Consider the following 27,880-nt stretch of genomic DNA (forward strand, 5'->3'; position numbering starts at 1 on the left):
AAGACCACAGGAAATAATAAATCCCTACTGTGTTTCTAACTAGCACAAACAGCCATGGTCCGTAGACAGGATCAGGGGACTGAAAAAAATATTAAGCTCTCTTTTTTGGATAAACAAAAAGTAATTCAGCAGCCATGCCTTTGCATGTTTCCTCAGAGCACTGGAAGTGAGTCTGTTTCACTGTCCTTGCACAGCTGCAGGCAAACAGCAAGGAAAACATCCTAGCTGTAGAGCAATCTCCCAATAAATGAAGCATCAGAAAGCACATGGTGCTTGCCAGAATCCTGTCAACAGGGCACCTAGCTTGCTTTCTGAGAAAAGAGAAAGCTTGCACAGAAAGATACACTCAGGGAATAAGCAGTAACAGGACCTATGTAAGTTTGGCTCCTTCCAGGTGCAACCCTTCCCTTGTTACATTCAGTGCCTCCGAGAGTTTTCACAAACAGCCCCTCTTGGCTCCCTTGTGATCTGCTACCTTTACTGCTGCTCTTCAGAGCTACACCCCCTCTCACCCAGTTCAAGCCCTGAACAGAAAACCTGTCCTGTGTGAAGCTTGCTTTCCCATGCAAATGGTGTAAGTGGTTACTCCGGCCTCATGTACATAGGAAAGTTTCATACCGACTGGATGGACACCGTGTCACTGGTACCTCCTGGTACCACCACTAAATGCAGTGAGCCCCTGAAGAAGCAAAGCTTTCTAGGAAATCAAGACATTCGTGCTTAGCCTCACCTGGGAATGCTGGTTAGATATGTGACCACATTCAGGAAATCTTCATCAGGTATGTCACTGAATCCTGCAAATTCTGGAAAGGTTATAATGGGTGCCCCATCCTTCCCTCTTCCTCCTGCAAAAGAGAGGTTGTAAAGATTAGAGGGTCATTTTATGCCTTTGGACAGGCTGGTCAGTACTCAAATGGGAAACACTGGCATATCCCTCACTGAAAAGCACACAGATCCAGTACACGTGATCAGTTTCCCATTTGATATTATAGCCCACTGGAGTTTCATTACCTCAGTTTACTCCAGCTGAGATTCTAGCCTCTGTTGTTTATTCTCAGCTTTTTCATAAATCTTCTGCGTAATTCTGATTGTTTTGTTTGGTTCTTTGTTTCCTATTTCCAAGTAATTTCTTGTGATAATATTACAACGTTTCCCTATGTGGAGGTACACTACTCTCTGATTCCTTCTAGACATTAAAGGAAATGAAGTAATAGAGCACACAAGCTTTGAATACACACACATAACCCATGACACTAGGACCAATCCAGTCTTAGGTCTTTCCTTAATAAATAAAACACTCAAAGTGCATGGAGTATTTAATCAATGAGTTTGCTTATCTCATTTATTTATACCAAACCTCCATTAAATAGGACGAGAAGGCCACAACCAGCAAGGTCAAGAAGAGAAGTTATGGGAAGCGTGGAGCTGAGTCCCTTTACAGTCCTCCTGACACAATGCTCAGCTCTAGGGGATGTTGCAGTACACATCACATTGTGATCTGATCTAGGTGTTCCTGCTCCAGCAGGGGGATTGGACTAGATTATCTTTTGAGGTCCCTTCCAATCTCTAACATTCTGTGATTCGGTGATTCTGTGATTCACAAACCCTGTTTACCTGCAGGACCAATCCTAACATGGTTCTGCTCATAAAGCTGGGCGTCACTCAAACCACACAGAAGTTAACAGGAGTCTTCTCACGAACTTGGACTCAGAGCCAAGAGAAGATTAATGAGGCAGCAGCACACAAAGGAATGTGATGAAATAAAGCTTTTGTTACAGGTACCTTATTGTTAAGTGCTGCTTAGGCCATTAAGGACATGCTTTTCCCTGAGTCTTTCTCCTTCTCTGCCTTCAAAGCCTGTTGTTTGCACTAGGCTGAGCAATTCTCTACAAACCCAATACCGAGCCTAGTCCTGCAGCACACACAGTTTTCCTAATCATTTATCACCTGCAGAAGATTCTTGTCCAAGGTCTCTGGGTTTCCCTTTAGTGAAGGGAAAGCTGTGAGATGGAGACAGAAAATCACCTTCCTGAAGGACAGTATCCAATTAATTATCCCATTAGGAGTATAGGAGGAAAGAGAGACTCAGGGGAAAAATATGAATCCTCATTCCTCAAAAGTATCTTGTAAATCCCCATAAATGAACCCTGTTTCGAGGCTGCTCCCATATACTACTGCCTTTCCCTGCTGATAACCACAGCTGATGGCACAAACCAGTTACTCCTGCTCCTAGTTTTGTGGTTATTGCAAAGAGGTGCTCCAGTAATTCCTATTTCTCTCTAGAGTGGTCAGTCCCTTGCCAGTCCTGATCCTGCCTCTGCCCAAACCTCCCAGGCTCAGTTGGATTATTTAAGGTCCCTTCTTTGCTGTCCAGCCATGAAGGGCTGGGATACTGAGGAACACAATGTTTGCATAAAGTAAAAGTGAGAGCTCTAAAAAACAGGGATTTTGAACAAGGAAATCCTTTTCCTTCTTGACATCTGGTGACATGGTGCCTTTGTCAAGACACTACCTTCAGCCCCTATTTTTCTTTCTGAAGATTGATTATTGCTTTAATTATATCTGAAAATTTCTCAGTTGTGTTAGATCATCCAATAAACTTACCCTGCTAAGGAGAAAACAGGCCTACAGAGATTCAAAAGGCTTTCAGCCAAAATGCAAAGAAGGAATATTATCATTCACACTGCACTGGAATTGATTTCACATGCTGAGCAAAGCCACGGCCTCCCCATTAACCTGGGGATAAGGCCAAATGCTGATGCATGGCAGCTTGATCCCAGGGCACTCTAGCTGCACTATCTGCACTCAGCAGTGACATAGAATACGCTGTCATGCAAATTTAGTCAGACTTTGCCCAGACTGTTTGCTGCAGCCTAGAAACCAGGAACTCCATCCAGCAGGTACCCAGTTAGGATGGTTTGCTACAGATTCTTAGTGACATCTCCTGGACACAAATAGTAACGGCCAAAAAAATGAAATGGGAAACCTGTCTGCCCCGTCTCATAGAATCATAGAATCACTGTATGTATGTGGGTCTGTATTTTTGTCATAGGATCTTGTCCTACAAAAAGCCATCCAAGGAATGAATGTAAGCAGACTGAACACTTCCCTTCACCACTGGCAACAAATCTAGAAGGACGCTTAGGAGCAGCTTCAGATTGGGCAGTCAACTAAGAGCTCCTTGCCTCTCTGTAGGCCACACATCCTCAACAGCTCTTGGGCTCCATCTCATTCTCCAAGGTGAATGAAGCACTTAGTGGTGCAACCAAAACAGAAGAACACTCAGAAGGTTCTTGAATATAGCTATATTTCAGACAAGGAAATAAACATGGAACCTCTCAGTTCCTGCCATACCATGAACTTAGGGTGAAGTTTGAGGGAGTTCTGTGATCAGAAATTGTTAAGTACTATGACACAGAGAAACAGAATGTCTTAAGTGCTGGGTGACAGGCAATGATACAAATATGTTAGGAACGGGTGGTTCCGATCCAGAGCTGAACCCTGAGCAGCAGTTGAGTTACAAGGGAAAATGATCCATACCCATTTATCAATTTATCTAGCACAGTAACAAGAGCAGATGTTAAGGGCTATAAGGGAAGCTCCTTATATACCAAGGGTGTGTGGAAAACTTTCTCCTCTGGATAAGAGAACAGTTCCATACATCTAAATGTTAATGCCGGTTTTTTCCTGACACTAAACCAAGATCTGCTGCAGTATGCAAATTTCTGCAGAATGTGAACTGACAAGCCGCAGCCCTTTTTTTTCCTGGGCCATGAACCTTGCTTTCTAGGGTGTTGCTACTAGATTTCCCCCAGCCTGAAAATACTTTAACTGGCTACTCAATGTCTTGGAAGGGCAGAGAGCACAAACTAAAAACCAACATGGACAGTCTTCAGTCAGTTCCACAGCCATAAGGACGAAGTCTATAGAATTTGGCCTCAAGGACTCTCTGTGTACGATCCTTGCACTTCCTGGGACTGTGCATAACTCCCACACTCCTGCACATCACTTGTGAAAGAGTCTAATTTCTGAACACAAAATTTTACAATCCATCATAAGTAAGGCACACAGGGACAGAACAAGCTCCAGCAGCTCTATGGAAGACCAAAAGAAAAAAATTGTCAAGAAAAAAAAAAAAAGACTGTTTAAGTAGAAAGTGAGGGCAAGAGGAGAGAGACAGAAAAGAAGAGCCAAAGAGAGAGAGCCACACGAACACAGGACCAAGCTGAGAAGGTTACATGATGGCTACCTGAGGCACGTCTGCTGTATTCAGCAGTGTCTGTGCAGGAAGATGAGGGGGCCAAGGACTGCCAGGAGCAAAGGAGCTTGGTGGCATGAGCATGAGGCACAAGCTGAGCTAAAGAGCCCCATGGGAGAAGTGAGCAATAACTTGAGTTTAGTGCAGTCAGAAGGAGAAACAAGGTACACTGAAAAATAGATACCATGAGCACGGCCATGCCTGGCAGCTGTCTTCATGCAATGCCCTGGCCGCTGTGTTGCTGACTTGCAGCTCCTGCAGGTGCCATTAGATGCCACTCTGCAGCACTGTTCCAGCAACCCAACCACTTCCAACACCTCCTGGCAGATCCAAATGCCGGTGCAAGGCCAGGGAAAAAGGGGGGCAGGGGTCGTTGCAAGCAGCAGCCACAGGAGTCAGAGGTTCAGCTGGCAGGAGGAGAGGGTCAGGGCTATCCCCTGGCCGAATTACCATGAAGGTCACTCCTGACCCTGCCTTAGGGGGGCCAGGACATCTCTGGCAGTCTCCCATGGGTCACTGCTCCTCAGTCTGACCCCAGGCCACTCTGTCACAGCTAGCCCCAGAGTCTTTCCTGCAGAGAAAACTCAACCAGACTTTGTCTACCATCTCCTGCTGCAGACCTGAGCTCCCTTCCCAGACAGCACCCACAAACATAACACATGCTGCCACCCTGATTCAGCTCCATCTATTTCCTTCAAGAGGTCCATCTCCTTCCTGCTCTCTACGTCCACAGATAGCAACCTGCCTTGCGTCCAACCCAAACTCATTGTGTCCAAGGTATGGACCCACTGCTGCTTGGGGAGGGGCAGGCGCATTCTGATTAAAGATCTTGATGTATGATCAGAGGTAAATTATCAGCAAGCAGTTAAATCATTTGCATTCAGAGTCACACACAGAGGTGCATCAGGCTCAACAACTTGAAGCACAAATGAGGCACACAGCATCCGCAGGAGATGGAGGAGCAGAAAGCTGGACTGCCTGGAAAAACGCAAGACTTACGAGGAAAAGATGACAGTCAGCTTGACCTTCTGCCTGGTTTGCCACTCAGAATGACAGCATCACTTTCCTCCTCTTCCTGGGCACTCTCCTTATTTTCCACCCCAGCTTCTTGCTGAACAGGGCAGTACAAGGCATGGTAATGGGACCATCGCTCACTCTTACATGTGCCAATTTCCCAAGCCCCAAGACACAAAGCAGCACTGGTAGTTGTTCCTATTAGATAGACTTTCCAGCTGCCAATGCAGCCTGCCTAGCTGTTGCAGTAAAGATGAGGCCAGAATTCAGCTGTGGCAACAAAAACAGCTGAAGTATTTGGGGGAGGAATATGCCTGGGGGGAAATGGGATGTGGCAACAGAGAAAATTTCATTTTGCTTTGCAGTGTAAAGGGTGTGATTGACAAATGAGGTGTGAGTGCTGAATTCTGAGAGCTCTCACAGCTGGAGTTGCACGTTGGTATGACTGATGTAAAAGCAGGAAGCAATCACAACTGCAGGCCAAGTTCCTGGACACGATGGGGATCCTAGGAAGCTCCCACTTCCCAGTTCTAGCCCACCTATGCCTCTTGTCCAGGGACCAAAAATATCCATGGTTTAGACACTCAGGGGCTACATTTAAGTCCTATTCCATGGCCAGTAGCTCTTCTTGTAACAACAAAAATTAAACTTGTAACATCTAACTAGAGCTTACCAAATATGATGAATCCCTTGGGGGGGAAAAAAGAAATCAAACCAAAATAAAGAAAAAAACCCCCACACAAACAGGCTAAGAGTAGGAGAAGTTCCAAAAGCTTGTCTGCAAGTTTGCAGTGCACACCTCCCCAGCCTGCCACAGACACCAACTCATCAGTTAGTAGTGGAAAGTTTTCTTTCAAATTTTGTTGACACGTGCAGGCTAACTGCCTGGGTCTGCCCACAGGCAGAGAGCTCCCTTAGTCACAGCAGACCTGACTGCAATTCATCTCCTGGGTCAGACAGTTGAAGGGTTCAGTGATATTTTGGCTGAAGTTTCACTGCCTCAGTCAGGTTTTGCTTTTTTTCATGCTCTCTTGTTTTGTTTTTCCATGTTGATTAAGGGTTGTGAATGCTGAATTTCTCATTAAAGTTAAATCATGCTTCCTGGGTCTAGATTTTTACACACACTCCAAACTGTCCTTTTGGCAAGGTCAGGCCAGATTTTCCAAAAGGCCCAGTTTAAACAGAAAGCAGATGGCCTAATACCCTCCAGGCACTGGAAATTAAATAAACTGGCTTCAGAGTCAGTTACCATTTTCAGATACAGCCTTCCATCCACTGAAGTCCACTGACTAAACAGGAGCAGAACACAAAGAAAATGAATCTCTGCTAATACACTTCACGACAAGTTTGTCTAATAAATCTGTGATTTAGTAACAGGATCCATTATTGCTGCAAATGGCAGATTGGTCTCTTTGACAGAGTAATTACAGATAAGTACAGGTTGTGAAGCTGCAGATAAAAGGCGAGGGGTTAGAAGTAGTTCCAAGAACAGATTGGTACATCGGGTTATTAGTTTGTCAGCAGGACAGGAACAGTATTTTACCAGTGGTTCTCCGTTCGTCAGTACAAACTGGTGTATGTTAGAGTAGCCAGGTCTGCAGTGCTACCCAGCTTTGTGATCTAAGCAGCTACAGGAAACACACACACGTAGCTGTGCACTCCTATGTTGTCACAGCTGTAGTCCCATAATTGGGAGTTCAGTTTTCAGGGAAAGGAAAGAGGCAGCAGTGGTTTCAAAACTAGAATTTAACCACAAGAACCAGTACTCCCCCACCAGATCTCACAGGCTAAGCAGGGCTAGATCAGCACATGGAAAAAGAGATGACCAAAGTAGAACTATGCGATTAAGGACACTGTCACATTACACTGCAGCCTTTTCCGTGACCACAGCGGACCAGGGAAGGCTTTGGAGAGTTTCTCTGTTCTGGGCATGGACAGTACAGTGTTGGTTAGTCCAGTAGGTAGAGGGCCAGGACAAACAGGATGCTGTCAGTTTCCAGTATGTTCATTATAACTAAACCCTGACACAATCAAACACCAAACTTATTAGGCTTGCTACATAATTCCTACCATCTGTTCAGAAACTGCAAGACAGTCAGATCCTCTTGTAAGACATTCGTACACAGCAACAGTAGAGGAAACTGTTTCTAATGAGTCATGTCCAGAGAAAACAAAGAGTCTTTGACTTCAATCATACTACTTTTTTTTTCTACTTTACTGCGAGGGGATATTACGGTTTCACTTCATCTGCCTTAGGAGCCAGCTGTTAATAAAAAGCTGATATTATCCAAATAAATATTCATTTATAACAAACTGCAACAGTCAACCAGTTACTTTCATTATCACTGGACAAATGGATTTGGCATCCACAGGACTGAACAGGAGAGCCCAACAAAGCTGGAGACTGGAGTAGCACAAACCAGACTCACTGCTAACATCCTCTGAGCTCTGCATGTGCATGCACAGAAGAGGTGGCTAGCTGCCCTTTGGAGGCAGAACAGAAATAACCCCAACTAGAATAAAGCAGCATGAACTATTTTAATTAAGTTATTCAGAAAAATGTATTATATGGCCAAAATGCTCTACAACTAAGTTGGGAGTGTCTTTTACTGCCCACAGTGATGGGGCCAAAGAACAGAGGGGTTTTCTCAGACAGTGGCTACTGAGCTGGAACGTATCAGCATAGAAAAACAGGAAAAAAGCTAAACATCAGGATGATTTCAGTCTCCATGTAGGCAAGCACCAAAGCACCAAAATATTTGTGGTTGCTTGTGCCTAATGAAAAGCAGCATGCTTTAAGGAAAAGCTGCAGAGCTGCCTTGGAAAAAAAAAATCAAAATCAAATGAGGTCATTTATGTGCGAATTACTTTAAGAAGTGAACTGAGGCAGGAGAGCACCCAGATCTGTTTTCATTGGATGAAAAAACAATCTTTTGCTAGAGGAAAAAGAAAGTTACACTTATTTAGAGAAATGCATTTTTGAAAAGTATACTCGTTTCTGACTTGTACCTAAACCTCAGTTTGCAGGAGGCAATAAAGGGACAGTAAGGAAGATTCCTGTTGTTATATTTTACCTATGACCCACAAGTCGTCACCAACAGAATAAGATACTGGGCTTAAAGGGACCTCTGAGTAAATGATTTTATGTTCATGACCTTCTTTACAGGCTGCCATGGGGATTTCAGAGTGGAGGCACCCAGGTTTCCAAATTTAGCTGTAAACTTTAGACTGAAATCAACTTAGAAACTATGAACTATACTGCCCTGTTTCTTATTAAGATATTATTTCTGGACTGTACTGAGGAGATTTTAGATAAGCCTGAAAATTCTTCAAATGGGATTTGTTATTTGTGTAGATGGGGGCATGAAAGACATTTTCACTCACTTTTGGTATTTGTCATCAGTACTTGTATATTGATGAACCGGCTATTTGCCGATCCCTAACAAACACGCCCCTCAGCCCTGCCTTCTATGAAGAGTTATTTCCAAAGTCTTTAAGCACCTTAGGTTTAAATAGTCTTATTTAAACATCTTTCTCATCGCTTCCAAGAATCAGAGAATTAGGTCAAATGTGACGAGCTGAATTTGCTAAAATAGCAGGTGAGAATACAGGCATTGCTGAAATGATGAGTCCATAAAGAAACATGAAAATGCTTTTTTATATTTACCCTTGACATTTCTGTGCCATGTTTTAATATTCTAGTTGGAACTGGAAACGGGTTTTTTGTCCTGTTTAGTAAACCACTTTTCCCAAGTTGCTCATTCCATGCTATATACAGCTTTTACTAATGGTCTCAAATCTTGCAAGGTGATGGGGTTTAAGAAAAGCAGTCCTCCGCATTTTCCTGGGTAGGCATTGCCCATGAGGCACTGAATTCTCAACATGCATGATGTTCTTTACACTGATTTAAGTGTTTTCAGGCATTCATATATCAGTTAAATCAAAGGCCTTGAAAATAATACTGGTTTCATCAGCTCTGCATGCCTGCTGAGCGGCAAAAGAAAGCAGAGAGACCAGCTCTCTTCTAGAGAGACCAGCTGATAAGTGTTTTCTTGCTTACAAAGTGTGGACAAGGATCCCCATTGTCAGCTTTCCTTGACCACCTGATGCTTCCAGGACATTGCTGTGGCAGAAACCTCCAAAATCAAGTTTTAGTACTTGGAGCACCATCAAGAATTCTGAGTAACTTAAGATTTGGATTTCATTTGTCAGCTTGGAGTGTCCTTAAAAACGTGAAGATGCAGAAAGGACTGGGCCTGCTGAGTTGACCATTTGCAGAGCTGGGTCTGTGCACTCTCTGCACTGTGTACCCAGTGTTCCTCTCCACCAAGCAGAGAGGGACAGGCTGTCCAAGAGTGCCTTAGTATGACCCCTCAGTATTTTGTGCAAATTCATCATCCTTCACTGTGTGTTTATGGGGAAGAAGGAAAGCAAATTCTTCATTTCCTTATTTGCCGAACAGGTAGAAATGGAGACAAAAGGAGTTGCCAGAGGCCATACAGTCAACAGCAGAGGCCATTTTAGGACCCAGTTAAGGATTTCTCTTCTAGAGTATCCAAAATAAGTGTATTAAATAATTTGGCAAATATTTCAATATCAGCTGTTTATTTGGAGCAGGAACTGCGTCACTTTGTGTGATTGCAAACTTCAGGCAAACAAAGGAATATGTAATAATCTAATCTTTAAAACAGTAGAACCTTACACTTTAGAAATGAATCATTTCTAAAACAAAGGAAAATGAGGAAGAGGGGGAAGGTCATGAATAGCTCCCTGATAGACCAAAATCTTTTCCCACAAACAAGATGCCTGGACATTGTGCAAAGATATGTACAGAAAGAATTTTTTAATTTCTTACCCTCTCAATCTGTTCCCCCCACCCGCCACCCCATTGTGGAGAGCATGGGAAATTAACTTGCCTTAAGAAAAACAAGCACAGCAAGTTGGCATTTATCAGTTCCATACACTGTGAATGTCTGATTGTAACAGCACTTTTCATTAGCAATATAAAAATACTATTGCAACTGCTGTGCAGAGCTGAAGGGTGACAGTCAGCATGACAGATTCCAATACATTTCCAGGAGAATCCTGGAGTGTGATTACCAGCAACTCCTTACCTGACAAGATAGCAAATTGCCTGTGGAGCTGCTCTATGATATCCACTGCAACCAGCGGCCGTATCTCCTGCTGCATGATCTCATCTGTGCAAGGGAAAACAGAAATCTTCAATGAGTTAAAAAAAAACCTAATGACAATTTTTCCATCCTTTAACTATCCAGCAAAACAAAGATGACTCTCAAAGGAAAAGACCTGGCTTGACTATTAGCTCAGATGTTATATGACTGTCATGGAGAAGTTAGCGATACTTACAGAGTCTCATCTTCAGCCTACTTACTTTATCTATTGCCTTGTGATTTCAGAGAGAGCTTTTCATAAACCAGCTCCAGTAGATTTGCCAGAACGTGTCACAGGTTTGCTCAAGCTGACAGCCTGCTCCTTACTACTTCATGTTCCATATTAAGCCACTGCATTTGGCCTCCCACATAAAGCAGCTTTTCAGTCTTTGAAACAGTGAAGTCTATTGCAGACACAGTGCCATGTTCCCTGGTCTCTGCTTGAGGACTTTGTGTAACCAGCTAATCCAGAACAGTTTCCTTTGCTGATGCTTTTTCCGCTACAAGCAAATACATAGTAAAAGGAGGAAATCAGGGGCTGCAAGGCTTTCTTCTCATGAAAACAAAGCCTGTTCTTTTGAAGTAAACACTGAAAAGTTAAAAAAAATAACTTGGCAAGCAGCTGGGGCATTTTGTGTGTGATCTATTCAGTGACCAGGAACTATAATCTCACATTGAGCTAATTTGATCTCTTTCTGTAACAGGTGCACCCAAGTGTTCTCCCCACTCTTCACCCCAGTCTAGAGCAGTAACATTTACTGGGCAATATCTGACAGCTCAACTGGCAGGATCAAGGTTTATGTTACAATAGCACCTATTCGGCCTTTAGCCACTGTACAGCTACAGAAAAAGAACCCGTCCTGGCTTTGTACAGCTCACCTCTAACTGCCCAGACAACAGGTGGAAGGAAGGAAGTTGGGTCCAGATAGACCACAGATCAGAGTAAAGGCAGGTAGCTGTCCTATTTAAGCATCAAAATCTTCATTGAGTACAGGCACTGAAATACTTTGGTGCACCTGGTTTTAAACAAACTGTCCAGAAATAGAGAGGGAGGTCAGAGAGGTTAGAAATCAGTTTTTTCTCTTGCATCCTAGTCTGCTGCCCAAAATACCATCTCTGTCTTGCTTTCAGACATCTGCTCTGATCTTTTCCAGAACTAGGGATTATAGGTTTTAAATGACACAATGTCACTTGGAAACTTTTCTGTTCGTTTTCAAACATTTCACTAATGCCTTGAGACAAAGTAAATGAAGAGCTTGTGTCATTGCCCTCTCCTAGACAGATGGTGACACACAATACAGAAAGAAGTTGCATAGATTTTGGCTGATGCACAAAACAAGGCAATAATTCCAAGCAATTGAAAAAAAAAATCCCAAGGGGGCTGATTCTGCAAATACTCCCTTTGAACTAGAAAGGGAAAAAGTCAAACTAGAATGAGTGATGTTTTTGATGTGGGAACTTCGTTTCCATCCTGTTTGTGCAGCCCACTGTCAGCTTCTCTGATTCTTGACATTGTGGGTGGCTAAGAGCAACCAGAAGAGCAGATTAATGAATCACAGCTAAAGAGCTTGGCTTCAGTGATGTTCATAGCATTTACTGTAATTTCAATCTACTGCTCTGGTCATGTATTTACACTGTTGCACTGAGTTATCAGACCTAAGCCTTAGTTTTGGACACAGAGTGGTTTATTTTCACTGAGAGCAGAGATATACTGCTCCAAGTAACCAAGCAGCTGTCTGCAGAGCACTGAGCCACGCAGTTATAGCCCAAGAGCCCTGCATGTCAGGGTGTGAACTATGCTCACTTATTTGAATGTGTGATTCCTAGTCACCAAATGTATTTTATACTACCTTTCTCATAACCTGAACAGAGCCCAAGAGTTCAAGATCTGAGTCTGTGTCAGGTACAGCACGTACATAAAAGACACCAGTGGGACTCCAGATCTCCTGAAGTGGTGGGGTCTGCTGGTAGGGGAGAGAACAATTTATTGCAAAAAGCATAGTGGGCCAGCGTAGATTTGTGGCTTATTCTCTCAGTCAAAACGTGAATATGCAGTAGAGATTACAACACAGGTAGATACAGCCTTTGTAGGAAAACCACCATATCTTCTCCCCACCCCAAGTCACCAGAACTGCAACAATCAAAACTACATCCCAGCACAGCTTCACCACAGCATCTGACATGCAGACTCATGACTTAACCTCCAAAATTGGCCCTGTCAGAACCAAGAGAGTTTGCCTTTGCTAGGGAAGGCAAGAAACCTTACAAAGCCCTGTTGCTCTCGGCTGATTAACACAACTTGTAAGATAAGGGATCCTGGTCATCCTGCCAGGTACAAATACATCCTGACACCAGCTCAGAGTTTGCCTTTCTCTCCAGACTTAACAGAACAGGAGTTAAGAGTGGGATCTGCTTCATCTCTGCCTTGACATCAGGGCAACTTAACCTTGTGCTCTGATGCATTACACAGCTTCTTAGCAGCCACAGTACAGTGGTTGCCTGGACCACCCCATCAGCCTAGATCGCCACAGGAGAACTGCTAAAAGCAATGCATGTCTGCCTGGAGAGGTGCCCTGTGCTACACAGGGTGCCATGGCGAATGATCTTCCAGCATATCACTGACATTATTCTGAAATCTGCTTGGGGAAAATAGACTCATGTCCTTTCTCTCAACACGACCCTCATGACTATATTTCACCAGGCTTCTATAACAAATAGGCCAAAGGGACCAAAGACTGCCCAAGGCTGGAGCAGGGCTGGTCTCTTCCACTCAAGAAGCGTATGCCCTTCTCTGTGCTATATCTGCTCTGCAGGTGCTGAAAGAAAGCCATTCTCCAGGACTGGAACAGCCATTAGGACCTTTTCATCAGCAGGGCACTCACTTGCAACTGATTTTGAAATAGGACAAAGCCTGCAAATCTCTAGACAGAGATACATATACCGTGCAGTTCTTCATTACTTGAGCTAATTGAATTTGCCAGGACAATTAAAATGTGAATAAGGATGTGACACTAGAGGGGGAAAACATGAAACAAATCAGTTCATCTACTCTTGGTTCTCCTCTTAAACTGCTATAAATTCAGTTCCTTCACTGCAGAAGAATTAGGCCCTACAGTTTTGCCTCCCAACATTTTTTACCAAGGGGGAAAAAAAGAAAAGCAATTACTATAGCCATCTGTCTGACACAGCTTCTCCTCCCTCCCAGATCTCTAGAGGGGCTAGCTGCAACTGTGCTATCTAATCTTTAAGGGGAAAGCCATTCAGTTATGCTTCATAATTCCTCACTCAAAAATGAGCTTCCCCACACACACACTTGCCTGTTTTCTTTCTCACCACAGCTGTATTCCTGCAGCAGGTCTCGAGCACAGCCCACGGACTGCCGCCTTCAGAGCTACACCAACAGCAACTGATTAAGAGCAACAACAAATATAATCTTGCTTCTTCCTCTCTCCACTGAGCAGAGAGAAACTAATTTACATGCTAATGACAACTAATGGTTTCCAACAATGTTGGAAAGATGACCCGCTGGAGTGAAAGATTGGACTGCACCTACGAGATTAACACAGCAGTGCCTGTTGGGCCATGAAAGACAACCAAAAGCAACCAGCCGTAACAGGACACTGTGATTTCTTCATTTTTTAGTGACTGAATGCTGTAACTGCCTGGCCTTCTGTTGACTAGGGGAGGGGGTTGCTTCAATCCCCCATCTGAAGTCATTGATCTTGGAATAATGGGTTACAAATTTGAGAGCAAAGTTCATCTCTTCTTAATGACAGCCTAATATGTAATTCACAGGGAAGGAAAACAGCTGAGTGTGAAAATAATTTTTTGCTAAAATCATAGAGTATGTTAGCCTTCTTCTACTCGCAGTCAAAAATGACCCTCACAGCATTCAAATCAAAATTGTGTATTTGGGGAAAATCAGAGAGGGTTAAGCATAAGGCCAGAGATTTAATTTTAAGAGCACGAAAGGACACTTTTGTGTTCTTATTCTTCTTAAAAAGTACTAAAAGGCAACACACAGAGTTTGAAAGTTGCGAAGTACCTACAGTTCAAATATTCTCCCAAGTCCTGTGTCTGCTTGCGATGCACAACAACAGTTAGCTGAGAGGCTAGCAGAGCTAAGTTAGCTTTCAAGAATTAAATACACTAAGGCGACAAATTTGCCTGTCTTCACTGCTAAGTCTCAAGCAGGCTAAAGGATTTGAAAATACTCTGTCCCACCAGAATTCCCAATGCAAACCCTTAAGCAAAACATTTCCCTTCCTGAAGGCCAAAAAGAACATCAAAGAGAAAGAAGCTCTTGGTTTAGGTTTCTTATTTTTGATTCTATTTATTTCTCTTTCTCACCATTTGTAGCCTTTGTTTACTTTTTGAAAAGGTTGGTTTATTCTTTCAGCCCAGACAGGGAAACAGCAAGATCAGTTACTGACACAAGCTGGCTGTGCTACAAACTGCTTTAAAGAGGAACTAAAAATCCAGCTATAACAGACAGGAAATCCCATCCTTTCTCTTATTCTTCTGCACGTTCCCACCACCTCCTTTTTTGCTAACGCACATTGAGTCAACTGAAAACTAAGCCAGGAAAAAAAGTATTGTAAATAAAGTGAAGCAATCTTTTTCTTAGTGGATTGCTTCTTATCTGGGTTAGTTCTCTGCAAAGGAGCTTGAAAGGTACAATTGCTAGTAAGGTGTGAGGTGGGAAATGGCAAGGCCAAGACACCTCTTCCAGCAGAGAATCAGATCAGCTTAGAGCAAAAGCCAACATGCAGCATCAGTAGGTGACTGGTGTCATCTTTTTGCTCAGATCATTTGCTAACCAAGCACAACTCTAAAATCTACAGCGTGTATTTGTTTAAATGCAATTTCTGTTCTCATTAAAACCATGCTTCATAGCAAAGTTTGCTAACTAACTTCCAAAGACAGAAGATTCTTCTAAAATATTTAAGTAACTCTGGTTCATGTTTGGAAGTAAACCTTGTAGCTTTGGGGTTTTGTTTGTTTGTTTGTTTGTTAACTGTAACAGCAAACCTAACTGTGTGTACACCAATGTAGTAGAAATCTGGACAAGCAAGGTTAGGAACAAGAGCTGCCAATATGCTCTACCCCCTTGAGAAGAGCACAGATCTAGGCCATGGTGTGGATGGAATTGCCTTGCAAGGTTTCCCAAACAATGTCCACGAAAGATGGAAAGGTTAGAAATGCACACCTTTCTCTGCAGAGCTCAAAAACCCGTGACCCTCAGTGTTTACCTGCGCAGAAGCTGAACTGGTGCCTGATGTGATCTTCACAGTAGATCTGAAGTTTTCTCATTTCATTACACTAAGTTGTGATCAGTATTTCCAAAGCATTCTGCCTGGTCAAATGAAGGATGCACAGCTTTACCTGAGCTTTGCTCTGCAGGCACATTAAACATTTCTTCCAATTTTAACTAATTCAGCAAAGAATGCTCAAATTATTTGGATCACTCCATTTTTCAGTTCACCTCACTGACTAAACTTTATGTTCACTTTTAATATAAAATTACAGGAGCGGAGATTGAAAAGTCACAGATCGCAGATTGATCACAGATTGAAACAGGTCACAGATTGAAAAGACCTGTTTAGTGATTGTGCTTTCCCATGCTCCAGGAGTGGTTATGGCGTTAGTTTAACAAGCTGTTTTTACAGGCAGGCATAGTACACATCAGGAGCTTACTGTGGCTGATTTGGAAGGGGGTGAAAGGACAGCTGTTTATATCAAAGAACTGAAATCATGTCCCTCCAACTGGAAATCTCCTCACTTTCAGCGTCTTGAGTAGGTATGTTGGGCCACTGCAGTAACTGGAAAATCTTACCACCCTAAAGATGCAAACTCATAAACACACACCTGTGCTTGAAGTTTTACTGAATGAAAAATTCAAGAGAGGCTCAAAGCACTCATTAGGGGCAACCTCCAAAGGAGGCATTTGAACGCTGTCCAAGTAAGAAGGTAAGGGCTACAGACAGGCAGGCAGCAAGGAGGCAAGGACACTGGGGAAAATTAGAATTCCCTGTTATTTGCAGGTCAACATTGCCACTACACAAAAGGGAAACTTCTAGCTTACCCTCAACATCACACCAGCCATTAGCAAACTGCAAGGACTTTTCAAGGACTCCAGCATACTCCTTCTTCACATTGGAAATGCAACTGAACCACAGTTATTTTGCATCCAAACCCAAACTTTCCCCAGGCTTTAGATCCAAGCTTTCAGGTGGTTGCTAATTAAGCAGACCCCTCAGATGTGCTTAAGGCAAAGTTAGTCCATGTGCAGCTGCACTGAAACTAGAGGAAATGTATGTATGCTTGGAGTCCTGTTTTGTTAAACATTTAAATGTGTATTAATCTAAAATGAGAGCAGATGGCCAGGAAGTCCAGATACAGTATTAAAATCTGAGCCTGGGGAACCCCCAGACTTAGGAGTAGTGAAGCTGACAGTTCTCAAGTAGGCCTGTCTATAGTTTAAAAGACAATTACTCACTTCTGTGTCAAACTGGTGAGAAGGCTGTTACCAACCCAGGCAGGATGGGTCCTTGCTACTGTTTTCTGCAGTGGTGCTGCTGCTAACATGCACCCTCTAGGGTTTATTTCAACTTCAGAAGGTTTTGGTATAGACTTCCTTGGGTGAAGAAACAGATTTTGCCATTTTTTCCCATTTAACCACTTCTTGAAAAACAGTTGTTTGATGTTGTTGTTTGCCTGGGATTTTTTTGTTTGTTTTTAAAGAAAATGTCTTAAAATTCATTCTTGAATCAAAAAATAAAAATGTTTCTCCTACATAAGTAAACTGGGAAGAAAGTAAAAATAAGCCAGTATTTTGATTTACTGTTGGTACATTCTACAAAAATACATTGGTGTGTTCTAATTTCTATATGGTCACACTTCAAGGATTTCAACAGCTACTTATTGTCAGAATGCACTATACATTTATGCTCACATGTAAAAATCCTGGATTAACAATCCTCATAAAAGCTAAATTATACAAACCAATATAAAATTCTTAAAGCATATACTCTCACTGTTCAGTTTAGGTGACTTCGTATCCCATCCTGTTCTGAAGACACTTCTTATAATATTTCAGTGAAATCGTAAGAGATAGATAAGAAATTCTTAACAAATCTTCACTATACATTATGAACTATCCCTAATCAGCAAAGAGCTAAAGAAACACACCACTCCACAGCATTTGCTCAGCAAATTTTTTTTTGAGCCAGACATGGCTTGATTTCAAAGAGCACACACTGGGATGTTATAGGGGGTGATGTTATATCCTGCTCTCCACAAAACAGAAACTTCCCTAATAAAAGGCATTAAAGGCCAAGGTCTAATCTCAGCAACAGCTTCAAGAAATTAATCCAGATTTACAGCAGCATGGCACAGCCCCTTGCCTAGTCCCTCTGTAGTAAGAACTTCTTGATGGTTTCTAATTTTTGCCAGAGAAAAGTTAATTCATCTTGTTCCCAAAATCTGCGCTTCACAACAATGCTGGACTGCTAGAACACAAATTCCTGCTCAGAGAACACAACACAACAAAAGAAGGTTTCACATTTCCACACTGTCATGTTAAAATCCATCATGACTAACAAAAACCGCATGTGGCAAACTGCAAAGCTAAAATACATTCACTACAATACTTGGACACTGAGCTAATCAAGAGATACGGCAGACTGTATGGCAGACTTCATTCCTTCCTCCCCAGGGCTTGCCAGCAGCTTCACAGCTGAAACAGTATCTTAGAAAAATTCCAGCCACTGGCTCTGCTCTGAATATTGCATCCAGCAAAATAATTTCAGAGCCTATTCACACAATTTTTGAGGGACCACTCGGCTCAGGAGCTGAAGGACTGTTTTCTTGCTCACTCCTGAGCAGAGGCCAGCTAACTCAAAAATATTTCCCTCATTACTGCCACTGGAGACAAACAGTGAGCCATAGCAGCCACCACTGCTGCCAGCAGCACTCAATATATAACTCAGTAACACGACAAACACTGCTCACAGCCGACCTCTCTGCCCAAGGAGACCCAGCCAACCCTCCAGCACCCTTCTCCAAGCTGTCACCACCATCTCAGTTCAGATGCCCATTAGAAAAAGCAACAGAAACACACTGCAAAGAGTGACGCCTCCCCTTTAGACCCCCACACACTCACAAGCACATGCCCTCCCTTGTGTCGCAGGCTGGCGTCTCTGCAGTTCTGCTGTGGTAATGAGCTCACACGAGGCAAAGGGGAGGGATGGAGAGACGCAGCCTTCTGTGGAAGCAGTCTTGGATCTGACCAACGGTGCACCAAAGAGCTGACGTTCTCCTGGAGGAGACTGCACAAATTGCTTAGTAACTGCTTCAACTCAAACCACAGCAGAGACCTCTGACACGCACCGTACCCAGGCTTTAACCCTCCCCAAGGCACAGCTGGCTTCTTCCCTCCCAGACAGCTCTCCACTCAGACCCTTAGACACCTTCGAGGCATTCACAGCTTTGCACAAATAAAGGTACATCCCGACAAGAGACAGAACAGATTCACTTGCTCAGACTAAGGCTTGGAAAGGGCTCTTATTACAGTAACTTTAAATAGTAGAGTACTCAGGGCCAAGGCAAACCAACAGCGCTGCTGTGAATAGCTGTCTTGGAGTACTGTCCCAAGGGCACACCCGCACACCAAAGCATAGAACCATTATTTAAAGACAAAGGAGAAGACTGCACGAGACCTAGGAATTTGGTTGGAAACCTGACGCCAGCTCTTGGACAGGGAAGTAATCAGTTCTACATATCTAGTTCAACAAATACTTCAGGACACAAGTTTGCATGGTGCACGAAGAAAGTACACATGTGTTTTTGTGTTGGTGTGACAATGGTAACATGGCATCTACAGCTGTCTGAAGCAATACTGGATCATCACTTTAGCATTACGTTTATCAATAAAATTGTCCCTTTCCTACCACAAACCCCAGCAGCTCAGTAATTTTAGATACAAGTCATTCTTTACCTAGGGCACAGCAGAGCAGCTGTCCCAAAGGATGCATGATGCACCAGTAACATCTTGTTTCTCCTACATACTCTGCTGTCAGCCAGGCTAAAAAGAGACAAGTGTCATTCATTTTATAGATGGGGAAATTGAGGCACAGGGAGAGGAATCCAGGTCACCAGCCAACCTCAGTTTTCCCCATTTGTAAAATGAGGAGCAGATCAAAGGTGTCAGTACAGACAGGCTACTGGAGAGGATCTGTCTTAAAGATAACACCCCCAGTGTTTCCATCCATCCCCTATCAGCCAAACAACACAAATTATCATAATGTTTATAGTATAGCATGAGCAAGCTTAACAGGATTTTATATGTAGTTACACATAAATGCCAAATCAAAGTAGAGCATCACCATGCCAGGTACCAGATACAAATGAGAGCTGAAGACACCTGTAGTGTTACAGACAGACACTAGGTGGATAAAGGTAGACTATCAGAGCAGCAAGATGTATAGTGTGCTTTCACATTGCACTTTCTTTCCCCAGCCTCTCCTAACCTGCATGCTGAACAAAGGAATTTACCCGCTGTAGTGCATATGTAATGTTACTCTCTGCTTCCTATACTGATATAAATGTCCACAATCAAAATCTGTCTCCCATTCCAGACACGTTTTGCTCTCTGGAGGGAAGACCGTGGGTGAGAGATTCAGCTCCAGCTCAGCTTGCACACAGCGAACGGACAACAGCCCAGTTACACAACGAGACCCAGCCTGTCACCAGCGGGACTCCGAACCGGGCGGCACCGCCAATGCCCCCCGAGCTCCCCCGGGGTCCGGGGCAGTGCTCTGCCCTCTCCCGGGCAGCAGCTGCAACCTGCCTGCAGAGACTCGTCCTCCCCTGGAGCAGAGGGGAAAGAAGTGCCTAGGCACTGTGGACAAGTGTCACATCGATGTGAGTGGCTGATAAATGTGCCAGACGTTTTCACTCCAAAAATCGTTTTAACCCTGCATGTAGGATGCTGCAGATGTAGCAGATCCAGCTGTGGACTCAGAAGACTAACTGCTACTCTGCAAGTGAACGTAAACGGCTAACCTATGCTGACTCCTGAGAGGAGAGGAATGAAATCACCGTAGAAGAGACACCAAGAAATTCCTCTCAGTCCACTGCATGCTCAAAGGAAGGCACATCAGACAGCACTTTCAGTTTCATAAGCTAGATTTACAAGTGTCAGACATTATTTCATTGCATAACTAATAAAGGTAGTTTCAGTGTGCACCTGTAAACTGTCTTTGCCAAGCCCAAAAGGCTTAGTTGTGCCTCTCTCAGTAGAGCAGTATTTTGTACTATCCAAATATTGTCCCACCAGCATACAGCATGTGGAATACAGCAATACTGATGTGTCTGGTTTTGTTACTAGTAAGCATCAGCAGTACATATGGAAGTTTACTTTGAAAAAAAAAAATTCAAGGACCTGATCCTCAGTTGCTATAATATACCCCAGTTTCACTGAAATAACTTGCACCATTTGAGCATCTGACCCCACACATTCATGCATTCACACCTGTGGGTGTGGCTGTCCAAAAGCATGACAAGGACAGGCTCATACCTGAGTGCCTCTAACTTTGAGATCATCTTCCCCAGTTTCCTTCACTGCAGGACCAGGCGGGACCACTAGGTTCATTGTGTTTGACTTGTTGAACACACAAGAAGTTCACAGAAATTGGATTAAACCAGCATTTTAGAAAGCTCTTTAATCTTACATTTAAGACTCCAGGCAACAGCAAATCCACTGCTTCCCTGGAGTTGGCCTAACACAAAGAAATTGGCTTGTGTTTCAAAGCTCTCACTTTAATTTCCAGCCCATTGATTCTTATTGTGGTTTTGACTTTAAAATTTCATAGTTGTCCTCAATTTCATCCTTTCTCTGGCAGATCTCCTTTCTTGAATCTAGTGGTAAAGTCAAGAGAAAATGGAACAGAGTATCCCATTCCTTTACCTCTTCCCATCTCACTGCAGCTTTCCCCATGCCAGCAGAGGATGACCTTACTAATTAACAGTATCCCAATTTGATAATCAGATCTTCAGTCATGTAACCCCTTGCTCCTTAGAGGCCCCACAGTAACTCACTGTGTCAAGGTGGTGACTCAAGAGTTTAGACAAATAGCCTGAACTCAGCAATCCCCAATTTAATGACTCACAGGAACAGGTTCTGAAAATTTATAAAATGCTGTCTCTGTGCAGAAAAAAGTTGCTGAGACATCCTGGCTTAGAAAAAGGTGAAAAAATAAATGTTTGCTCAGTAATTCTTGTCTGTTGTAAAAGCCTGGAGGAATTTTTTTTTTTTGCCCTTGAGAAATGAAATGAACCAACAGGATCAAAAAATTACGCAACAAGACACCTGCATGGCCCAAACACTCACATTGAGGAAGCTGGGCTGCTACAGACAAACTTTATTTATCATTCTTTTCTACTTGAACACCAGTAATTCTATTAGATAAGGTCCAGGTGGTGAAGGAGGAGAGTCCATGTCTTAGAAACCTCACTGGGCAGGCTAATCCACAGAAAAACACAGATAGTAAAGAAGGAGCACAATTTGTATGTAAGATCAACATATTGGCACAGTAAAAGTGTGTTTTTAAGTGGGGCTTGAAGCAGCAAAACTGTCTGAAATTGGAGAATAAGATGTGCAGGCATAACTAGGGTAAGAGCCCTGCACAGACACTCTTCAACCTCCCACTACATTCAGCACCATTTTCCCCTGAAATCTCCCCAGACAGTTTACACTACAAGTTAGGCAAAAAAAAAAAAAAAAAAAAAAGCAAACGGAGCTATTATCTTGTGGCAATAAGTCTCACAAGTTAACAAAACATTACCAATTACAGCAATCTGTCTATCTGTGTTTAATGCTTTTCCATTTCGCCAAGTTGTTTCTTGTTCTGGTATCATGGGAGGAAGGAAAAACATAAATACCCAGGAGGCCCCTGCTATAACTTGCCCTCTGAGAATTTGTTCTCTTGATCTTCTCAGTGCTACTTATCTCTCAAAACTCTTTTTAAATGGAAATCAAGCTATGCCTTTCCTATTTTCATCATCATTCTATGGATTTTTCTGATTAGGCAAACAGGGTTCAGTATTGTTCAATAGCAGCAGAGCAGGCTGTGTATCAATGGGAAAAGGTGAAAAGAGACACAAGCATCTAAGATAAGGATCTTTGTCTAGAAAAAGCTCTATGGAAAACAGAATATTTTATTTTCGCTATTTTCTTTGCAGTGAGAGACAGATGAAATTATCCCAGGTTCCCTAGGTAGCATTTTACATTAAAGATAAAAATAGCTGTTGAATATAAATAAACCAACAAAAATTCTGAGCAATGCAGGAAGAGGCACTGTGACCAAGTCTCAAGAGGTTTAGAAACACCTTCCACTTACACTGCAGATTTCAGTCTTCACATCAAAGAGTCCCTTTCCCCAGCAGCCAGCACCTTTGTAGAAATTTCAGCCATGTGGGAAAGCAAAAAATTTCTTATTTATTTTAATATTGAAGGTGGAGAAGCTGCAAAAAGTCCAAGAAATTTCAGCCTGATATCATTCAGATGGGATATCCTTCTGGAGATATCACCCTAGAAGCTGTTATCTATCTTTAAATCCTTAACTGCTCTAAAACCATTTCCAGTACTTCCATCCCTTTTCCTCCCTGAACAGATAGATATGAAGACTTGCTTTTCATTTCCAGCAGTAAGAGAGACACAGCAGCAGGACCAGGAACAAGTGTCCATGATTGCTGGACAAACAGAACTGCAGCATTCCTCTGTCCTACAGAAGGACAAAATCAGAAATACTCAGTGCAAGAGACAGGTCCCCATCCTACTGGCAAGGAGCATCCTGTCTGGTTTTGCAGCAACATTGAAATCCTGAATAACCTCAGTAATGAACTGCATACTCCTTAGTGTCTGCAGATTCATTACCCTGTTTTACGCAGCCACCAGCCTTGAGCACAGATAAAAACCACACATTTATTCACTTAAAAATATATAATCTGGATGCAGCCTCAGGCTCCGCAGCATGCAGAAACATAGCCTAACCAGCAAATGCTCACCCATCCCTGTTGAGCCCCGGTAGCTGTGTGGTCCCATTGGAGGACTTGAGCATCATAAAAAGGCAGTTAATTAAATGCATCTGGGGACAGAGGGGACATTTTGGCAGGAGGTGTCCTCAAGCATAAAAGATGTGAAGCAGCAGCTGGGTGACACAAATAGTCACGTTAGTGCTGAAAAGGCACATGAGCCACTGTCCAAGAATGATGTATTTCATTACAAGAGGCTATGCTTTGCCTTCAGCTTCAGTGTCTCTTTTGTGAGGAACTGAGAGCACTACAAGGAGGACCAGTGCTGGACTGGAGTCCCTGCCACATTTCTTGCTTGGCTTTCTGGGGACTCCTTCCTCTTGGTTGTCAGTTATAGCACCGTGGAGCTGCAGCTCCCAGAGAGTCTCAAGGTCACATACTGCTGCTAAAAACAGTGCCATTTGTACATCAGACCCCAGAGGGTTCAGCACCCATAGGCCGGCTCACACAGGAAGGTCCTTCCTCAGCCTGTTGCAGGGAGCCAGGGCTCTGGAGCTCTAAGCAGTCACCATGGGGCCATAGAAAGTGCCCTTCAACTGCCCCCTCACAGTGGCACTGTCTTTTTGTAAGCATTCACTGTTTTAATCTCTTTACATGAACAGGAGACTAAAAACATACTTTTAACCACACATCAAAACAAATCACAATGATGCAAAGGAAGCCTTGAACTTGCATGATGCAGGAACTGGCATAGCTTGGCCCAGCGCTGCCTGCTGTGCGGCACTGCTGGGGAAAGGCAGCTTACCTGCAGGCTACCCCGGGCCTGACTGCACCCACGTGGCTGCTATTGCTGCTGTAGGTACCTGCGTGCCTTCCATCCCTTCTTGGTATGATATGTAGTACAAGAGATAAAATTGCCACAGAATATTCACAGGGCTCCACAAATGTGGTCTGTATGTGAAAAAAGCTTCATACTTTGGAGTACCTGGTGCTCTGGGTAAGCACCAGCCGGTTAGTCCTCTACAACACTCCAGCTGAATCTTTACATTGCAGAAAGGGTACCCCTAAGTGAGAGTCAAGTCAGAACATGCCACAGAGATCCATGATGCTGCATTGCCACTCTGGTCAGACAGAATCAGCCTAAGGAAAAGGCATACATCCACCTTGAGAGTTTGTCTTTGGTAGTAGCAAAGGACTAGCAAGATGGGGCAGGCAGAGCTCAAGTTCTGTTGGACAGATCATCTTCCTTCCCCTGTGCTTATGCAGCACCTCCTGCAAAGAGAAAGTGGCCTAATCTTCAGAGGATGGGCATAGCTACATCATCAGGATCCACTATCAGGCAGGTAATTCCCTCTGCTTCTACTTTACAGATAAGAAAACTAAGGTGAAAACAAGACAGAGATGAGTACAGGGTCAGAGTCAGTTCAGAGCAGGAGAAAAGAACCCAGGCAGTGTTGTTATTATGAATTCCTGTGCCACATTGCCAGCTCCTTAGCCCCCTTCTAGCATGGTCACTGCATGCAGAGTTGTCACTGATGTGTTCTCACAGCTCACACAACTCTAATGCATGCAGCTGAAGGCACCTTGTCCCTTGCAATAACCTAACTTCTTCCCCTCCCGTGGCCTCTTTTGTCCGAGTTAAAACAAAAGCACAAAGATGCTTCTGCCTCAGAAGACAGCAATAGGCTCAGACTAGTTGACATACTATCTGTTCTCTAGCAGCAAATGATTTTCCAAGGGATTTCCACTCATAATACTATGTCAGGTCATCTCTCAACATGAGAGGCAGGGAAGGTGTTTCCCTGGGAACCGTAACCATGGCAAAGCTCTTACCAGTGTCTTCCCCTTTCTACCTACAGGAAGAAAAAGAACAGCTGATGCCCAAGCTCTGCCTCCAGCAGGCCTGCGGGCCCCCAAAGCTGTAAGCAACCTGGAAGCACCTGATCAAAGATTCAGGAAGGAATTTCAATTAATTCTGTTCTGTCTTTTACTCAGATACCAGACATTTCTGCCATGCTACGCTGAACTCAGAATGCCTTGTTACAAAGGGCGCAACTGGAACCATCGGTGTTACCGAAAGGTCAGCCAAATACAACAACACATAGGTAGGCACAGAGCCCAAAGATCAGCACGGATAGACGGCTGACAGAAGCAGAGGTACAATGGAGTGGCTTTGCAGTTTTCAAACCCTGGCATTGTGCGTCAGAGCCCTATTAAAGAAAGCATCTGCAAACCCCAATTTGTAAGCAGTAGCTGCCAGCAGATGACCTGCTTCTGGTCCACATCTTTTTCTGCAGAATATTCTCGATTTACCAGGCTGAGTGCAACTCTCTGCTGAAGAGCTAATTAAATAATAATAAACAATTCAACTTGTAAGTACAATCATATTTCCTGTTTTTGGAGTTCTTTTTGACATGTACTAGTGAACACATTATAAATTTCTGAATTTGAGGTTTGCTAAGTTTTTATTCAAGTTAACAGAGCAAACCAAAGGGCTCCTTGGTTAATCATTCCCTCATATGACATGCAGAGAAAAAGTGTTCTATGATTCAGCAATCTTGAAATGTGACTAAACAGTCAACAGCCTAGATTTCGACCACCATCGCTCCACTTCAGAGTTAACATGCAATTAGCACAAATTGCCAGGACACCAGCATCTTACACTAGCAACCCACTTGGAGTGGAATACTGCCCTGTAGCCAGACTGACTCATGCAGTCTGAGTTTCTGTTACGAATACAGTGAGACCAGAATCTTTACAGCAAGAAAGATATTGACCTTCTACACAGTAATTCAGGAGCACAGGATGACAGGTTCAGCTGTGTCATGAAGCCCACTGCCCCATCCCCTTACCTTCATTTCAAAAAAGTATTTTACATGCACAGCAAATACCTGCTCCAGACATACACAGAAGCCTCAGTGTCTAACACCCAAGTGAAATTAATATTTATTCAGAATGAGTCTAGCATTCATTTTAACCTCTTCTAGGTCAAATTACTGCAAATATCCCAGAAATATACAGCCAAGCCAAGTGATGCACTCATATCTGAGTTAATATCCAAATCCAGACAGTTGTCTTTATTTACCACCGACTCCTCAGAGAAAGAGTTAGAAAAATAATCTCATTTTGCAAATCTCCTAGGAATGCAATGCAGCTGCCGCTAAGGGAAGATGCTATTTCTTTTAAAGATGCTGCACATACCTTTCTTTGCCATGCGCTCCAGTCTAATGCATCCTCCTATGAAATCATGATAAGATTTCATTTCTCCTTCTGTTATCCGGACAGCAGTGAAAGGTGGATTCCTGGGCACCTGTTGTCCACATTTCCGACACCGAGAAGCCATTGCCACAGCTCAGGAGACTCTTGTCAGGAATCTGCTCCCTCAGTTTGCTGGAATCCAGCCTGATTCTTCAGCCGTCAGTCCAGGCTGGTGACTTTATCCCACTTAGTTCATTCAAGGTCACCCTCGCCAGCAGGATGCTCGCCATTGCAATTGGCTAAGACTTTTATAGGCTTACTGACTGTGTTTGTTTCTCGCTCCTTGCTTTCAATATCAGTTTACTTTATTCTCTCATTCAGAATGAAAGCTGTGAACCTCAGCACAGCCCATGCCCTGAATGACTTCCTTATCATTAATTTAAAGCTATCTTATAAGCGACAATGACGAGAGAAGATCCCAGAAGCACTTTGAAAGATCACAGAATGTCTCTTAAAGAGCACGCCAGATATGTCCACAAAGAATTTTTCTTTAAGAAAAGGTTTTTCTTCATTATTTTTTGTCCCTTTTGGGCTTACGATTTTATGATTCTTCATCGATGAGAATGGATTTTTTTACTTCTGCATTTCAGCTTGGATGGTGCAAGGAGACTGCTCTGCAGAGCTGCTCAACCAATTACTCATATGTCTGGCAGTGATACTGGGAGGCTGCAACTGTACAGGAAAGCCCTCTGCTGCTGTGCACAGTCCCTGCCCATAAGATCTGATAATCTAAATGAACAGAGTAGCAAATGGAGGACAGGAGGGAAATACTGCTGGCAGATATGCTCTGCCCACCCAAATTTTTTGAAAAATAAGTTGGATCCATCAGTTTGATATCAAAATGAGAGATTTGAAACATACATTTAGAAATATCTCTTTGAAGGTGCTGGATATTTAAGTTTACTTTTTTTCCCTTTTAACAATTACTATAATACAAATCACTAGTCAGAGAGTCTTTTGAAGAAACTAGTGCTTGGGGAACTGAGTGCAGAGAGCACTCAATCCTGATGCAGTGACATAAAAAGGAGCCTTCCCTGGGGTGGGAACTGCACAGGAGATGCCTGAACAGGCACAAAGCCAGCACTGGTGACAGTGCAAACAATACAATGAGAACCTAATGAATCAGGGCTGAGCTGCAATCCAG

At 43.2% G+C, this 27,880-nt stretch overlaps 1 protein-coding gene across 1 annotated transcript in view; it reads right to left on the reverse strand.

Annotated features, from left to right (window-relative positions):
* Positions 1–26,821, reverse strand: part of LOC104460678 (probable guanine nucleotide exchange factor MCF2L2) — a gene marked incomplete at its 3' end in the record, with an annotated part of 46,035 nt that extends 19,214 nt beyond the window's left edge. The window contains exons 1-3 of the mRNA XM_010079016.1: positions 26,680–26,821; positions 10,387–10,470; positions 731–845 (exon numbers count right to left, since the gene is read on the reverse strand). Coding sequence (XP_010077318.1) covers positions 731–845; positions 10,387–10,470; positions 26,680–26,821 — 341 coding nt within the window. The remainder of the gene's footprint in view (positions 1–730; positions 846–10,386; positions 10,471–26,679) is intronic.
* Positions 26,822–27,880: the final 1,059 nt, after the last annotated feature.

The sequence above is a fragment of the Pterocles gutturalis genome, unplaced genomic scaffold (genome assembly GCF_000699245.1).
Source record: "Pterocles gutturalis isolate BGI_N339 unplaced genomic scaffold, ASM69924v1 scaffold28653, whole genome shotgun sequence".
In the NCBI taxonomy this organism is placed as follows: domain Eukaryota; kingdom Metazoa; phylum Chordata; class Aves; order Pterocliformes; family Pteroclidae; genus Pterocles; species Pterocles gutturalis.